This window comes from Mesitornis unicolor, unplaced genomic scaffold (genome assembly GCF_000695765.1).
Source record: "Mesitornis unicolor isolate BGI_N332 unplaced genomic scaffold, ASM69576v1 scaffold36948, whole genome shotgun sequence".
Classification (NCBI taxonomy): Eukaryota; Metazoa; Chordata; class Aves; order Mesitornithiformes; family Mesitornithidae; genus Mesitornis; species Mesitornis unicolor.
This window is the reverse complement of record NW_010200508.1, coordinates 12,383-30,962: the sequence shown is the minus strand read 5'-3', so window position 1 is coordinate 30,962 and position 18,580 is coordinate 12,383. Positions and strand designations below refer to the sequence as shown.

General features: G+C 40.3%; 1 protein-coding gene across 1 annotated transcript in view; it reads left to right on the top strand.

The window, feature by feature from the left end:
- Nucleotides 1-3,173: 3,173 nt before the first annotated feature.
- LOC104544811 (SH2 domain-containing adapter protein B-like) overlaps nt 3,174-18,580 on the top strand; it is a gene marked incomplete at its 5' end in the record, with an annotated part of 18,102 nt that continues 2,695 nt past the window's right edge. Inside the window, 3 exons of the mRNA XM_010189780.1 lie at nt 3,174-3,389; nt 8,558-8,729; nt 13,320-13,439. Of these exons, the coding sequence (XP_010188082.1) occupies nt 3,174-3,389; nt 8,558-8,729; nt 13,320-13,439 (508 nt within the window). The remainder of the gene's footprint in view (nt 3,390-8,557; nt 8,730-13,319; nt 13,440-18,580) is intronic.

Below are 18,580 nucleotides of genomic sequence, written 5' to 3'. Positions count from 1 at the left end.
TGTTCTGTTTTCTTGGTGATAGATGTCCCCTTGATATGTCCCCTAATTATCTCCAAATTGACCTTAGGGATACAGTGTGTTTGTGAGTGATGACGTTGAATTATTTAAAACTATTAAGAGGTTTAGTCTGGCAAGGAATATTTTCTGATTTAACCTTTAATAAAATTGCTTTTCTTTATTACTCTTCCAATATATTAAGTAAAAGATGGACTTTCAAGCAAATATATAGGAAGCTTTATTAAACAGGCTGTATGTAAGTATGTGTGTATAAGTGTGTATGTGCATACACACTTATTTTATACATGCATGTGTATATATTCTCATTCCACTTCTTCACTCTCCCTAGGTTTAAGTTTTTCCTGGAGAAACTTTTCTGCTTTAGGATCAAATATTTGTAATTTTTCTAATTGTGGTCTCTGAACATGAACCATGAATCAGTACCACTCTCTGTTTACAGGTAATCTTTTCTTTAGAGTCTGATGCTTTGTTCTGTGGGTGGAAGGAAAATATTGATTGTGGGCTCCTGTATTGAGATATATTCACACACAGGAGCCGTTGGTGTGGCTATGTTTGGCATTTAAGTGAACAGTTTGGTTTGGTGTGATTTGGTTTGGTTTTTTATAAAGTCTGATTTGGTAGGATTCTGAGGTTTTTGTTCCTCAGAAATGCACACTTCCTGGTGTAGCAGTGGCTGGCTTCAGAGAACTGAAAGACAGACAGATACATACCACATTTCTGACATTAAAAGAAATAAAATGTTTATTGTTTTGATCCAGGAACATTAAAGGGAGTATCAGCTGTGTGTTGTTTCTAATACAGGTTTTTTTTTAACGCAGCATTTTTCCTTGAGCAAAATTCTTTTCAAAAGATAGCTGAAAGAGTAAGACTGTGTTTTAATTAAAAAAGTTTAAAGCACTTTTTTCAAATAAGCTGCCCTTTAAGATACTCTTTTCTAGGTTTCACTTGTATTGAAAGTTGGTAGTGTGGTTATCAATCATAACTAGGAATTATGTGACCTACCTTGCTTGTATTTACAGCATTGGTTTTGGTGCCTATTTCTTCAGGTTTACTGTATTTGTAATGTATAATTTTTTTTCCTAAGCAATAAAGGCACTGTAATATTGTAGACATTTCACAGTACTTTCGAAATTATTTGGAGCAATTACTTGGTTATAGTGTTCTTAGTAATAGATGAACTGGTGAATGGCTTTTGTTATAGAAAGGTTAAAAACTTCTCTCCCTTCTCCTTGAGTCTTTTTTTAAAATTAACTTTGCAATTTGCTATAATTAATAGAATTCTTACTTTGTCCTTGCACTGATCAGGGTAACCACAGAACAGCTGAGGTTGTAAGGGACCTGTTGATATCAGAATCACATCTAATAAGGAACTCTGTTCAAGCAGGGTCAGCTGCAACAGTTTGCCCACTACTGTGAAGTCAGGTCTTGGGCTCTACAGCCTCCTGGGCAACCTGTTTCAATGTTTGACCATTATCACAGTAAAAAGGTTTGTCTTGAGGTGGAATTAGGTGTATTTTGATTTGTGCATGTTGCCTCCTGTCCTGTCACTGGGCACTGCCAACAAAAGTCTGGCCTTATCTTCTCCAGGCTGGCCAGTCCCAGCTCTCTCAGCTCCTCTTCATATGAAAAATGCTCCAGTCCCATTAATTATCAGCTTCATGGCCCTTTCTGGACTTGCTCCAGTATGTATATGTCTGTCTTGCACTGGGGAGGTGAGAACTGGACCCAGCAGTTTAGATGCGGTCTCACCAATGCTGAGTAGAGGGGAAGAATCACTTCCCTTGAACTGCTTTCAACACTCCTAAGGAAGCCCAGGTTAGTACCGTCCCTCTTTACTGTGTTTACTACGCTCAACTTGCTGTTGAACTGGACCCCAAGGTCCTTCTCTGTTGAGCTGCTTTCTACCCAGTTAGACTGCAATTTTCCAGCATGTTCATGTCTTTCTAAATGACAGCACAGCCATCTGGTCTATTGCCCACTCCATCCAGTTTTGTATGAGTAGATGGAGTGACCCTCGCTTTGTCTAGCCAAGGCTCTCCAAACTCCGAAGAGTGGAAACATCTCCCATGACCTACCCAGTGACCTATCCTAGAGTTGCACTAAACATGAGGGGAAGAAGGTTTCCCCAGTGTCCCACTGGGATCTCTCAAGCTACATCCTATATCTGTTTCTCCTTATTGTACCTTCTGACACTACCTGAGAAGGGTTTGGCTATGACTGCCCTTCAGGCAGCTGAGAGCTGCTGTTACATCCCCCTTGACCTTCCCCTCATCAAACTACCCTAAACCATCTTTCTTTATCATGGGTCCTAGGACCCTGCTATCTTGGTATCTCTGTTTTAGGAGTGAGCTAGTTCATAAGACTCCTTGTAGGGAGTGTGCAGACTGGACACAGTAGGACCCACCTGTTGGTGGGTATAGCCTTCTTGGAGCCAAGGGTGAAAGGCTTGCCCCTTGATTTGCTACCTGTGCGCCTCCTAACAAAGCCCAGTTTTTAGTTGGCTATATTCAGGAGGGCAGTACACTGTTCCTTTCTATGAAGCTTCAACACGTTTATTTTTTTGTTAACGTCAGTGTTAATTTAAAGAAATGCATGTTTCTTAATACAAGGTGAGCTAAACTCTAGTTACCAGTGCTTTTGTTTGGTGTTCTTACTCTAGTCTTAGCTCATTTTCTGCTGATCCTCTGTAGAGGTAACTGTAGAGAAATTTTTTAATCAGCATGTATAATTATTCTGTGAGGTTTATTTTTTTGTTTTATTTTTATCTTCAAATTGCACTTCTGAAGCATCTTCTCTTGAAGAGTTATCTGCATGCTCAAATTTAAGAGTTCTTGGGAATTTATGTACAGTTGCTTGTAAGCGTGCTTACTGGCTTACACAGTGCTTATACAAGCTGCCAGGGATTGTGTGCTTCCTGTAATTTGGCTGTGTGCAAGCTGGGGAATGTTGGTGGAGGTATGAGACTGTTTGTGCTGTGTTTGTTAGCTGGAGCAAACTTTTGCTTCCAGCCAGTTACCAAATGTAGAGGTCGAATTTAGAAGTCTTGTACAAGCTTGCCATCTGTATAATTATGTGGCTATTAAGGAATGGATGGAAGTTGCATGTTCTAAAATTATTTGCTGTGATATTAAGGCAATTTTCTTTCTTGCCAATAGAGTTTCAGAAGCAGGAAGACATGAAGTCCCATCAGAAAAACACACAGGTCTATGACACACCCTATGAACCAGAAGGCAGTGGTGTGGAATCTGATTCTGAAAGTGTGGTGAGTCACCGTTTACGAGAAAGCAAATTGCCACAAGATGATGACAGGCCTGCAGATGAGTATGATCAGCCATGGGAGTGGAACAAAGTCACCATCCCAGCTCTGGCAGGTAGGATTCCTAGATCCCAGCCAGGAAATTCTCTCTCACACTCAATACACAATATGTACTTGCCTTTGGGAGAATGAAAGTATTTCTGCTCTTTTAGTGTGTGTAGAAATCTCTGAAAAGCAAACGCAGGTAGTCTCAAATCTTTACCTGCTGCAGAAATGTGGAACATTGTACTTTTTGTTTGGTGTTTCAGCTGACCTGTTGTCAACCATCTCAGCACTTGGTTCGTGTTAGTAAAACTTCTGCTTCTCCCACTCTTTGCCTCTCCCCCATTTAATGGACATGATATAGATAGTGTTTATTGTTGAGTGGGTCTATGATGCACATAAGAGTTGCTTTGCCAAGGTCCTTACATTGTTTTAAAGGGGCAGGACAAAAACTAGGTATGTAACATGCATGCAGTAATACACTTCTACTCTGTGATGAGTTTCTTGGTATGTGGAGTATTTTCACTATATTTGCAAGCATTTCTATGGATATGTAGAACTTGGTTTTGGATTAATCCTTTTGAATTGCTGAGGTTCTCCCACATTAGAACTTGTCAGTCAGAGAGAGATGACACAAACTGTTTTCTGTCTCTGTGAATGTCTGTGCCTGGTGTTGATTACACTGCTCTTTCTTTCCTTTCTGTTGCTTTGCAGAAATGGCTGAGAGTGGCTTTATTCAGTGAGGATGTGGTTTTACAGGACAGGACTTTTTCTTTCATAGAGCATCTGTGTGGAAGAAGAGCAGTAGGTGTCATCTCTGTTGACTTTAGCCCTCAGCATGTTGTGCTGTGGCGTCAGCTGTGTTACCTGGTTTGGAATGCTGTAGCCTAAATGGGTAGACTGCGAGATGTGTGAAAACCTGTCAGAGAAATTGACCTCAAAGAGTAGACCTTATTGATTCATGTTCTTCCTGGAGTCTGGTTGCAAGTGTGATTCCTTAGGGGATCTGTTCTGGAACCCTTCCTGTTCAACATCTTTATCAGTGACCCAAACGAGAAGGAGAGGAAATGCACCTCCTGAAATTTGGAATTGTATCAGATGGGTGGGAGAGTATGTGTGTGCAGAGCTGTCATTCATAAGGACCTGGATGGGCTGGAGGAATGAGATGACAATGAGCCTACAAAATCCAACCAGAACAAACTCAGAGACCTGCATCTGGAGCAGACTAACCCCTTGCAATGATATGGACCAAGGACTGCCTGTCTTGCTGGGTTACAACTTTGCTGGAAGGGGCTGAATGGGTCCTGGGGGAAAGTGAACTAAATGTGGCTAGCAGTGCTCTCCAGCAGTGATAAAGGCTAGCAGCATCTTGGCTTCTGTTAACATAGCCAGTAGGTCAAGCAAAGTGACTGTTACTCTTTATTTCACATTTCTTGGACATGTTTAATGCTGTGTCCAGTATTCCGATGAGAGAAGGATGTTGATAAATGTTGATGTCAGCAGAGAGCCACCAAAATGACAGGAAACTGCAGCACGTGACTTGTGAGGAGACACTAAGAGAACTGGGCTTGCTTAGCCTGGAGAGGAGAAAACTTTGAGGGGATATAATAGCAACTTTCCAATGCCTATAAGGAGATCTTCAAGAAGGTGGATCCAAGTTCTTCACAAATGAGCAGGTGTGTGGTGGAAGATGAGACATAAGTTAAATCAGGAGAGGTTCTGACTTGAAATGGGGATTTATTTTTTTTATCTGCAAGGACAGTCAAGCATTGGAACCAATTGTCCAGGGGCTTTTGAAATCTTCATCTTTAGATTTTTTTCATCTTATGTGAAGGGATGACTGGATAAATTTCTGAATAACCTGATCTGATCACATGGTCTGCCTTGAGCAGACCTCCCATGGTTCCTTTCCACCTAAATTATTCTATGATTTTGCAATTCTGTGTGCTATGATACTGCCACACTATAGAAATTAGAAGTGACTTCTCTCCGCAGCTATACAGGGCTACTGTTCTGTAAACAGACCCTGTTGTGACAATACCCGTCTTGGGTATTTCTGACCTGATTCTCTAATAGGTAGGCGAGCATGGGTGAGCAGCGGTGGTCTGTTGTGCATGTGATTCTGCCTCTGTGCTTCATTTGTTCTTACATCTTTAACATCTTACATCTTTGACATGTTTTGATTGATTTGAGTTTGTTTCCAAGCCAAGCTGATACCTGCAGTATCCATCCTGTGAAATGTCAGTGGGAACAAGAGATACATGGATGAACCTGAAGCAACTGCTTAAAAAGAAAACTCTTGCTCAAGATACCCTTTCCTCTTGTTCTCCTGTGGAACAGAAAGGAGGTTAGAGAAAACTGATTTCTGCTTCCTAGCAGCACGATTTGTTCTGGCATGTGAGCTATTAATAATATTGAAGAGTTCCAGGCTCAGTCACTTTCCTACTAAGGATATGCTGATAGTTCTTTCAAGCCTGGATCTAAGCCAGCAACCAGTTCTGCTGGATGCTGTGCAGGTGTAGTCTCACCCCCTAGAGAGCTCCAACACAAAGTGGTTTTGGTTTTGTTTCATCGGAGGCTGTACAGCTGAAGCTGAAATGAGCTTTTGATGGTCTTTATGGGAAGTGGGCAGGTTTTGTCTCCTGCTGAGCTGGGCAAACTGGTTTGCCCAGAAGAGCTGAGGTTGGCAAAGTAACAGGAATAAAGTAGGCATCTGGCTGGAAAAGGAGATAGCAACACAGGAGAGTCCTTTAGGCTGACACTGTGTCCCATTTGAGCATGTGAGAAATCAGACCTTTCCAGGCTGTCATGTGGGGGTAGCAAACTTTCGGGTAAGGGAAATGCACAGGAAGCTTGTAGAGACCGTTTTAGTAATACTTTACAGAGTAAGTGGCCCTGTGTTGTGAAGAGGGCCATCTGGTGGTAGTGATCGTGGTCACCTTGAAGGATCTGTAGATGCCAGGCTTGGTCACCTCTGCTGGCTGCAGTTGCTCAGAAAGCCGGTATGTGGGACTCTGGGGTACTTGAGACAGGGGAGTTCTGGCGCTCCAGCACCAGAGGGATATGGGACGAGCTACAAGGCAGGGGAAGAGAGGCCACATGGAGAGTGAGGAAGGGCCAGGTATGCAGTCAGTCCCATAACTGTACGGGCTATGTAAGCATAAGTACTATCACAATAAAAAAAAACCTCTACACTCTGCTGCATGGAACTAAGTTTCTGAACCTTCACTGTGTGTACTGCAGTTTTGGTTAAGGAAGGATTTATAGCATCCAGAACTCAGTCCTGAAAACAGCATTCCTTGGATTGGTGCCTGACTAGTTTTAACAGTTATCAGTTTAATCTGCCTGGATATTCCTTTCAGGCTGCTTCTTTCTGCCAATTTAATACGCACACGTACACACACAAAGAAAAAAGAGAAGAAAAAAGGAAAAAGAAAGGGGGGGGGGGTCAGGAGTCCTGAGACTGAGTTTTTCAGACAGAGAAAACATTCAAAAGCATCTGAGATTTAACTCTGTGCTATTTTTGGAAAACAAATCCTACTTCTAACCATCACATTGTAAAGATACTGCTGTTTACAATCAGAACTGAGTTTCATGTTCGTTTTGTGAACTTAATTTTTTAGTGTCTGAAAGATGTTTCTTGGTCAGAAACTGACATTAAGTTCACCAGTATTCATAGCTTTGCCAAATTACATCCAGGTGTTTTTTTTTCTTACAGTTGAAAAAATAGTGTTGTTCATGTATGTCAGTGGCACCTATGCACATGCAATGTTTCTCCTTGTTATGCCAATCAGCTTTCATTATCCAGTAACGAGGTTAAATCTGAGTTTCCCTTTTAAGAAATAACCAGCGTATTTCTGCCATGCACACTTCAGAATACAATTTAACACATTTGCCCAATTTTTGCAATAATTTGGGCCTATTTTCTCTGAACAGAGGGAGAATTTGGAAGTGTCTCAAGCCACATAGGAAAGCATATAAAAATAAGAAAAAAAACAGAAAAAACAACAACAAAACAAACAAACAAAAACCCTCTAAAACTTTTTCACATCCAACACACCTCTATTCTGTATCCATTACCTTTTTTAACATTACACCTGTCTTCCTGTTGTATAGCATTGCTTTAAAACAGTAAGCACTACCAACTACTTGCCTAACTGGCGGTGTGTTACAATAAATTGATTTCTAAATGCATGAGATCTACAATATGCTGTTGTAGGGAGTCCCTTTAATTGTCCTTGTAGCATTTTCTCTGATATTGCTGTTGAAACTCACAGGGGAGCTGATTGCACTCTGTGTGTTTGTGTGCATTGTGATGTTTGTCCCCTGATACATTGAAGTTTCTTTTGCCTGGTCCCCACTAGATAACCTTAAGACAATAACCCATCTGCAGCTGGGAGTATTGGTTTTTGATGAAGCAGCAGTAAGAGGGTCAGTAAGATGGTGTGGGTAGCTCCTTTCACTGTTTCTGTCAATATTATTTCTGGTTTTTTTTAATTACAGATATGTAGAATCTGTAAGTGTAGTAAGAGTAGAATGAGGGTGCTGACTTCATTAGTATGTGCTTTACTTCAAATGTTGCAGTGCTCTAAGGTATTATTGCTTTGCAAAATAAGTTGTGTTGTTTTTCCTGGAGTAATATAGTTTGTAAGAGAACCTAACAAATGCCTTTTTCCCTTTTGATCACTTTGTACCTTAGTGTTTCGAAACAAAAAGCTTTGTGCTAGCATTGTATAATGGGTTACACTTTTAATTCATTGCTTCTTGCCGGTATTTCTGATGTGGAGCGATGAGTATTAGCTCTCTGGATTTGCACCTCGGTCACTGTTAGGATAATTCCACATAAACTGAGACAAACTGGATTCTTGATGTTATCACTTGTTTCTCATGGTAATTGTGGCAGGTGACTGAAAGGCTGTCTTTGTTACTGTTACTTGTTTAACAGTATCATCTATTGGGGAAGAAAGTATCAAATGTTAAGATAAGCCCTAGATATTGTAACAAGGTTTAGAAGAGTGTGGATTTTGCTACTGGAAAAGCAAGAGAGTTTTAAGACTGTATTTTGCATAATTAGAAGCACTTCTACATTATACGTACAACTTTGTAGATAAAACACTACATCTTAATACTAGTGAATGCATGTTTATTCTCCCTGGGAAGTGTGAAACCTCTCTAAGTGCTACAACTATTTTTGCTCTTTGTTAACCTTGCCTGGAGAGGTAATTACTGTGTATCTTGCAGCCCAATTTAATGGAAGTGAGAAACGGCAAGCATCTCCTTCTCCCTCAAATGACCAGCGCAGGCAGTTAAGAGCACCTGGAGGAGGCTTTAAACCCATCAAACATGGCAGTCCAGAATTTTGTGGGATCCTGGGAGAAAGAATAGATCCAGCTATTCAACTGGAAAAGCAGATGTAAGTAAGCACAGTAATTGCTCTCTAGCTCTTTGCCTCCGCACTTACAGGAGCAGCAAATGTCCCAAATCCTGCTGTCCAGCTCTCCCTCCTCAGTATCCCCAGTATTAGTGTTCTCAGTATTCTCTGTATTAGTGCCCACAAAAAACTATTCTTATTAATCCTGCAAAGCATAACTTTTACGGGGGACAAAATAGAGTCAAACAGGAAACTCATCTCAAGTCCGATTAATTTTATCTGCCAGGTATGTGCAGTCATTTCACTTTCAACTATGTTGATTATATTTCATCAGGAAAAACAGGTGTATATGATATATATACAAATTGTGCTTTAAAGTGGCACAAATTCCATATCTTTGTGGCTGCATAGCATGTTTCTAGTACCTCAGATGTGCCTTGTGTCTGGCTGTAATACTGCTCTAAGGAGAGAGACTGATAAGACCACTTACAAAGCTTTTAGAAAATAGACTATTATTTCTACTTTGGTGGTGTCAGACTTGAATGTGATATTTAGAGGCAGTTTAGTCAGCTCCAGACTCAAGTTTTGGGAAATTCCCTGGAGTGAATGTCTAGTATCTACAAAGGTGGCCTCTGTCCTACCTCACTGTTACCCTTCCTTAAACCATTGCCTAGACTGGTTTGTGTTAATGGAATGACTTACTGTCTTGTATGATACCAAATGTGCAGCCTCGTAGAAGGGGCCAGAATCCCCTGTTACACTAGGAAACAAAAATCCACTTGTGGAGCCATTTACACAGGTTACACTGATACATTTGTGAGCACTGCAAGTCCAGTGGGTTCACAGAGTAAAGTGAGGAAGCTGTGTCTTGAATCCCTGAAGACAGTCCCATTCCAGACACTATCATTCTAAGTTAGATGGAGATTTTAATTTCACAGGAGAGGGAGGGAATGATTTAGGATGGATGTGTTTGTGCTCTCTGTGAGAATACTTTGTTCCTGAATGGTAGCTGTACTGGGAAGATCAGCAGTCCCTTTGCAGTTCAGATCCTCAGTAGGAAAGGGTCCCCTCTTATCAATTGCATCTCAGAGAAAGTAGTTCCAGAAATTCCCTTTCATTTGGCATTCTATTTTTATGTGCAACATTTGGAAACTTAAACTTGAAATGGAATAATATCATCCGCATGGTATCATATTCCCTCTAATCATCCTCAGTCTTTGAACTGTCTGCTCATTGACAGATTGTAGGCTTATCTCCAACAGAGGAAGCAGCAACCACTATTGTGAAGTCACTCACTGATGCTGTTAGGTAAATGACTAAAAGGCTATAAATTTGATTGTAATATTTGGTCCTCAGTTTTAGGTAGTTCCAGCCCACCATACCCCACAAAAATACATTTAAAGTACTACAGGAAGTTGAGGATCTGTTGATGAACTTTTGGCTTGTAAATATATCGTTTAGTTTTCTCTTTTAGTAGAACTGCAGTTATATGTAACTGCAATTGATAATAACAATTGAAAACTGTAGAGCTAGTTTTGCTTCCTTTAATTATTCACCTGTTAATCACATGAGACTCTTTTTGAATCTTCTTTATACAGGATAAAACCTGAAATGAATGCCGAATAATATGCATAATGTTGACAATAATGTGTCAGAAAATTGAAGATTTTAGATTTATTATACCTCAGATTATTCATAATAATTCAAACTGCTCAAGTTTAGTGGTGTGAGACCTTTCCACAATACATGCAAGCCATTCCCTCTTTCTCTACAAAAGTGGAGTCTGGGGACTGTAAGGGTGACAGAGTGCTGGAAGAGGCTGCCCAGAGAGGTTGTGGAGTCTCCTTCCCTGGATACATTCAAAACCTTCCTGGACGTGTTCCTGAGTGACCTGGTCTAGGTGATCTTGCTCTGGCAGAGGGGTTGGACTGGATGAGCTTTCGAGATCCCTTCCAACTCCTAAGATTCTGTGATTCTGTTTTTGTAGAGTGAAGTACAAGGTCTAGATTAAAGGAAGCATGCAAATTGACAAGTGGATTTCTAATATGTAGGTTAAGAAGTTTTCCAGTTAGGCAGAAATACCAAGGTGTGATAATATATCAAGAAAATACTTCTAGTTGCTTGTGATTAAGGAATCTGTAACTATGAACTTGGTAACTCTTGACCCAGGGGAACTGAATGAATTTATTCCATTTCCTCAATAACAGTGAAAAGAAGAAAGTGTGTTCTGCTGTTTCCATTGTCTTATTGAAAGTGAATCCCTCCTAGCCTTATGGGCAAGATATGGTCACTTCCTGTTTTGCTGTAAACAATTCAGACACAGAATAGTATTGTGCATTATATGAGCTGTAAAAGCTCATTATATTTACTGTATAATTGCTGCAGCTGTCTTGTCTTCAGTGGAGCTGCAGCCACTTAGTGGCTGAAACCCAGCCATTGAGAAAGTAAGGGACATGAGGAAGAACGTTCTATTAACCATAATCGGGATGTTTTCAATCCTGGGAGGAGATCCTGATAAAGGTCCAAGTGTGTGATTATGTTTCATTTTTCTTTCAGATTTGTGTGCCTATGTTTTCCATGATATCTTAGAAGACATTAATCTCTTCAGGTTTTCGTGTCTCATGGTTTTGCATTGATATATTTCACAAGTTGTCATTCACTATTTTGTGATCACATCATTGATGTTTGAATCTTTGGCCTTTCTGTACAAAAAATTTTATGTTGACATTTAAAAAATAGACACACCCAGGGCAAACAGCCCAAATACAGTTAAAACAACAAATTGGTCGGGAACTTTAAACTGATTATGGTACTATGCTTATCTCTCTAGATAGCTGTAAGAGGAGCAATGTAAGTGTCTGATTTACACTAGCATGTGATTCACAAGCAACTACACTTCTTCTACACTACTGTTTACTCTCAGCTATAGCCCAAGCAGCTTCCAGGCATCACTTCTGAATTAGGTGTTCTCCCATCAGCAGTTGTCTTCATACTTTGCTGGTTTTCTTCCAACTTTTTTAAAAGCAGATTTTTCTTCCTCGAACCAGCACTGCGTTCTTTTTCCGTGAACCTTTCTGCCAATTGGAGAGCATGATATCTGAAGAATATATGAAATACTTTGCTGTGAATATCAGAGTCCAGGGTATCTCCCTGGTTCTGGCTAGGTCATATTTTATTTTTAATCTATTTGGCGCTTTGATGAGATAAGAAGGAAAACCTGTAGCTAATAGGAATAGTTTTTAGAGTCTCCCAAATCCATTTTCTGATTTACACTTAGTGTTCTTTTACACTCAGAAGACAATCTTGTCTTTAAATTGCTTGTTGAGAAATATCCTTCATCAGTAAATATCTAATGGGGGACAGGGAGAACACTGCCTGAAAACATTTGCATCTATGCCTCAATGTTATTTGTCAAGTGATGGAGCTGTCAGGACCTCCCTTTCTAGTCTGTCTTGAATATAGAATAGTATAACCCTCTTTTTAGCTTTCTCTAATGCAAGTTTTGGTTGTAACCAGGCACATAATGAATATTTAATTTGAGCACCAACTTTTGTTTAGCACATTCATCGGACCTGGCAGTGGAGCTGACATCGGCACAAGGTAGTTAAGAGCATGACTTATGTCAAAGGAATCTCTTTGGTCTTTATTCGCTTACCTTTTAATTGGAACATCTCCCTTACAGTAAGTTCAGCAAAGAAATAAAATTAGAACAAATGGAAGAAAACTTTTTTGCACAAGACCAGTTGACAGTTCCTGGTAGTAACAGACAGAGAGCCTTTCTGATGTATGCGTTACCCTGCTTAGGCTGGCATGGTAGTATCACATTATGCTTTGAAATGTATCTGGCAGTTGCAGGAAGAGAGATACATTCCTCAGAGATGTGACTGACCCAGTGGAGGGCAAGGCATATTACATTGAGGAAATGGTCAAAGCATTTACTGCTGAACTGTGAGATTTTAATTGCTGATACAGAGCAGCGTGTGCTGCAGAGGCTCTTTGTTTGCAGTGTTCAGTTTAGTGAAGGACTCACCCTCTCCTCTTTCCATTCCTTTTCTTCACACCTACTCCACAGATCTACCAGAGATTTACTTAAAGGTGAGTTGTCACAGCTGTGTCTAGAACAAGTTCCTTTGTTATAGATCTTCATACTTATATCACTTTTCTCCTTTCTTGAAGATGTATTTTAGCAAAGCTTTCCCACTATTAACTATTCATATACTTCAGATTTTACTTTCTTTTTGTTTGTTCTCATTTTATTCTTTTGTGTATTAGTTGAAATACTGATATATCACAAGGATGAAATAGAATAAATATACATATTTTGGATCTACTGCTTGCAAGACAGAGATTATAATGTGTTGCTCTGAGTGGGAATTTCTTAATAAATACACCAATCCTGTTGTATGGTCTCCTGATCTAAGTTATTTCCTTCAGCTGTCAGGAACTACAGGCCTTTACAAGTTGTAAAGTTAACTTCAGACAGTGCAAGCCATGTGCTTTTTATACATAATATGTTAAATCTTAAAGATATCCATGAGATGTTAGTCATTATTCTTACATTAAAGAAACAAAGTAGTGAAAGGAATGTGAATTGGAATATGTATGTGTATTAATCTCACTGCTTTTTCCTAGATGGTATCATGGAGCAATCAGTCGGACAGATGCAGAAAACCTGTTACGTTTATGTAAAGAATGTAGCTACCTTGTAAGAAATAGTCAGACAAGCAAGCATGACTATTCTCTTTCACTAAAGTAAGTACTTGTCAGTAAAATATAATAAATGTAATTTATAAGCCATAAATATACTCTTGTGCAAGAGTATAAAAATGATCCAGTTTGTTGCTGCACTGGTTCAGCTCAGACGAACACTCGGAGTTTCAGACTATCAGTCTGCATGATGTGTAATGACAGTCACTGAATTGGGACCTTGCAATTTGGGGAAATTAAAGAATTTTAGTCTTTATTTTGTCCCCATTTAAATAAACAAACTTGGATTATTTTTTTTCTTGATTCTGATTTGAAATGCTCTTGCTGCTTCCAATTCAGGCTGAATAAGCAACTGTATTGTTTGGGGATTTATTTATTTTGCTTTATACATGGGAGGAAGGCTTCATACATGGAAAGAGAGCTGAGAGAGCTGGATCTGTTTAGCCTGGAGAAGAGGAGACTGAGAGGAATCTCATTAATGCTTATAAGTATCTAAGGACCAGGCTCTTCTTGGTTGTATCCAGCAACAGGAAAAGGGACAATGGTCACAAACTAGTACACAAGGAGGTTCAACCTAAGCATAAGGAAAGACTTCTTTACTGTGAGCATAACAGAGCACCGGAACAGGCTGCCCAGAGAGGTTGTGTCTGCCTGGACATGTTCCTATGTGATCTTCTCTAGGTGATCCCGCTCTAGCAGGAGGGTTGGACTAGATGATCTTCAGAGGTCCTTTCCAACCCAGGCCCGTAATATCCTTTTCTTGTGTTGTACTCCTTTTGTGTGTTGTATTCCAAAATTTTCTAAACCAGATTTCCTGGTGGTACTTATTTTAAGTTTCTCTATAACTTGCTCTATGGTAAGGTTGCTAAATGACTGACATCCTCCAATATGTGTTTTCTGGAGCATAAGCATTTCAGTACTCTTCAGCTTTTCTGCTGTACATTTGTCTAAAATTGTGCTGAATCTGGTCTCTTGAGACAGTCTATGAATTCAGTATATCAGCTGCCTATGATGATGAGTATTCTCCTATGGTACCTCCAAAGCTCACATAATCCTCTTAAGTCCATGGTATTGCACTTAGAATTCGTGTCCAGCCCACTAGTTGGTGATCATTTTTCTTTTTTTCCAGGAGCTGTCCTGACATCCTGCCAATGCAGTTAGTGTTTTTTCTCAAAGTATCTAGCTGAATGAAGGATCGTGTCATTTAACCACACTTATCATGCGTATCTGCTTCCTTTGTTAGAAACTTGCTTCTATGTTACTTGCCATCTCACTGACCATTATAATCTGCAAACTACTGGCAAATATATGTTTGATGCTGTTGTTCACATATGATTTTTACACACCGCTTAATCCATCTACCACACAAATCAGTTTGATTTGTTATTGATTTTAACATTGCAGAACTATGCCCCTTAAAAGTTGTAATGCAAACTGCCTGAAATTAGGGATGTGGGGTGACATCCTGTCTCCGTTTAGGGCTCAGAGCAAGCCCAGGGAGCCAGATTTGCTCTCTGTTGTCCCCTACCCTCCCAGAGGAGGATTTAAGAAAAAGGGAATAGAGAAAAAGACGCTTCACACGAGGTTGGAAGTTAAGACTGTAACAAGTTTAATTAAAATCAACAGGGGAAAGGAAAAGAGAATTAATAAGGGACAGAGGATATTTAACTATATACAAAACCCAATCCCAGTAGTCCCAAGTGGAAGTGTCCAAGTAGTGCCTCGTGGCCGCTGCAACCGCTGTGACTCGTCCCTAGGGACTGCCGTGGTGCCAAGAGTGGATGGCGGTGGATGCTGCCAAGCACGTGGAGGTAGGCCCAGCCGTCCCAAGATGCGACAGGAAGCAGCCCAGGAAAGGGGAGGGAACAGTACTGATCTCTGACCCCCCAGGGTCCTACAGACACCACCTGTCCTTCCCTTTCAGGCTATTATCCCTTAAACCATAACACATCCCATTGCTGTGAAATAAGATAGAAATCTCAGAAAATTATGATGAAGTTTTGGTCCTTAATATGCAAACTGTATGAAACAAAGAATTTGTGCCCAACAGCGTATTACTGTTGAACAGGTATTCTTTTATTGATGGCCAGACTCACATGGGATCGCTCCTCAAAAATGTGAGCCAATCAGCATATATACAGCAGATACATGATTACCTATTAGTTTTTCTGGGAAATCATTTACATACTCATTAGTCTTCCGAGAAATCATTAATACATGTGTCCACCCATCCCCGCATTCACATTAGGCCTACTAGGGTCTTCTGGTGGTCGTTTACTTCATCCTTTAGTCTTCATCACAGTGTTCACTGACTGACCTCCAGCTGCTTCTCTTCTTCACTTGTGCTGACAAACTGTAGATGTGGTTCTAGCAGGTCTTTTGCTGTGTGGACATCTGCTTATCTATTTTCTTTGTTGCTCAAGGAGCAAGGCGATATCTGCTTATCTGCTTCCTCTGTTTCCCTAAGACTTCTACATTCCATTCCCAGGGGCTAAAACTAAAAGGTCTTAGACAGGAGGTATAGGTGGCTTACAAGTTAACTGTTTAGGGTTAGTTATATTACTGTTCTCCTTCAGTATGTGAACTGCATACTACTGTTTATGGGAGATGAGGGTGACCCTTCTACCTCCAGTCATATTAGTTTTGTATGCAAGTGTTTGTAAGTCATCTATCATGAAAGGAATTTATTTAGTGTAAGTGTTGCCCTGTATTCCTCATGAAAAATTCATCGAGCATTTACCAGGAGAAGTAAGAGGTGTAAGAGGTGCATGCTAGCTGGCAGCAATGTGCACCAGCAGCTGCAAAATTATGTAATATATTATTAAACATCTTGATTTTTAGGAATGGGTGCTTTTGTTACTGGAGTCAATTTCATTACCAGTATTTCATAGTCACCTTGATAAAAAAATTCTTTTTTTCTTTTTATGCTAAGAAGTGACATCCAGCATTGGTATGAATTTAATTGAAGATCGCATACATTAATGAGATGAGTTACCTGCTGGGGAGTTCTCTGTGATTGCAGCTTGTTCTTCAAACATGTTTTATCAAAGGAAGAGAAATTGACAAGATTCTTCTTTTGATAAGAACTAGGGCTGCTGGAGCTGCCTTGTGCAGCATCACTATAAGCCACAGACAGTGCTTATGATCACAGAACTATTAGTTTATGCCATACGTCAGCTGCTTTGCAGTGAATGGAATAAACAGCAGCAGAAATATTCCCTTGTCTCTAAGCAGATGGTCTGGAGCTCTGACTGCCAAGCCAGAACACTGGCCCAGAAGGAGCTGGAGAGGAAAGGAGAGGAGAAGAATATAGGTTACTTATGCCAAAGGAGCTGGCTCTCTGGTTCTAGCTTATTGATGGAGATAGTCTCCATAGTATTTGTGTGGCAAGGCCATTATGCTGAGGTGTTTTTCGTCATTTCTCCATGCAATCAGATTTTGCCTTCCTATGTCCAAACTGACAATTTGCAGATGGCACTAATAAAAAAAAATATTAAAAATAATTACTATTATTCTAAAATGCACAAGTGTACAGGAAAGTACCATGTTCCCTGTTTCCAGGAGTCAGTAGTTGCTCTTCAGCCCAGTTAGGATAGCCGGCTCCTCAGGATTGTGTCAGACTAGGATAGACCTACATGCAGTACTATAGCCTGTCTGTAGTCCTGTCGACATTTATTTTAGACAGTTGCAAGGTAATGTTATCCCTGCTGGCTGGTTGGCCCAGGGCAAATGCAAACAGCAGGAGGTGAGCAGTCTGCCACGCAGCCTACACCTCATAGTCTCTGCCATAATATTGGATTGACTTCTCACTTTCTCAAACCTCTCAAGCATCAAAACTTGTCCCTTTTGCAGGTCTTTCTCTTAGATGTGTTTTGTGCCTAGCTTGAAATGAAGGTGGATTTTATTGTGCTTTCTTGTGAAATAATTGCATAAACCCCCCACATGTTCAGTTTCAGGAATTTTGCTTAAAAGTTCTTAAACTTAATTTCACAGGTTTCTTTGTTTGTTATTTGATAATTTTTCTTTAATAGTGGATTCTTACAAATGTTTCAAATTGAAGTTGTTGAACTAGAAGCTCTATTTAGTGATTTCTGAAAATTAACAAATGGTAAAGATTCATCATAGGACTCCCAGCAGGATATCTGCCTCGTTAACCTTCTCCCTCATCCTTACCCATAAGCACTTGACCTTGTCATCACAATTGTTGAGCTCTACACAATCGAAACACTCCCTGACATACAAAGTCACCCCACCTCCTCTCCTTCCTTACCTATCCTTTCTGAAGAGCTTGTAGCCATCCATTGCAGCACTACAGTTGTGAGTCATCCTGCCGTGTTTCTGCGATGGCAACTAAGTCATAGCTATCCTGCTGCACGATGGCTTCCACCTCTGCCTGTTTGTTGCCCATGCTGCATGCGTTGGTGTAGATGCGCTTGAGCTGGGCTATTGATTTCACCCCCAAAACTGGCATGCCACCCCTTGGCTCATCTCTGGTGAGCCTGGTTTTATCCCCTTCCCTCTTCAAACCTAGCTTAAAGCCTTCTTGATGAGCCTGGCAAACTTCTGTGTGAGAATCCTTTTCCCCCTGTGAGAAAGCTGAATTCCGTCTGTCGCCAGAAGGTCCAGTGCTGTGTAAAGACTTGGCAGATTGTTCTTCAGTCCCTGCTATACTCCTGAAATTAGCATGCACCTATGATTCCATTAATTTATGTACACACTTTTAAGGCGTTCTGTAGCAAAGCAAATACATAGTGAACTGAATGAAGAGAACAATATATCTGTCCTCATAATAAAGTATTTAAAGATGCCACCCTTGTTTAAAGGAAATAATTTAGAGAGCAGTTATGATTTGAAAGATTTTTTTTTCCCTATAAGAAATTGATATTTAAGCAAGATTTTAAGCATACACAGCTATAACTACAGTGCCTGCAGTGGATTTTGCTCACCAGAAAGGTGAACAGATGTCACTTCATCAAAGAATTGTTGAACATATCTGAAAGATATGAGCTTGATTGTACTATAACCACTTCCGGAGGGAATTCTGTGCCTGCTTGTATTGGGTTTTTCTGTGAGGGGTTTTTGGTTGTGTCTTTGGTAATGGGGGAAGGGCTATGGAGATGGCCCTTTAAGAAGCTACCTGAAAAGCTCCCCCTTTGCCTTTGTCAGACCCACCTCTGACCAGGGCC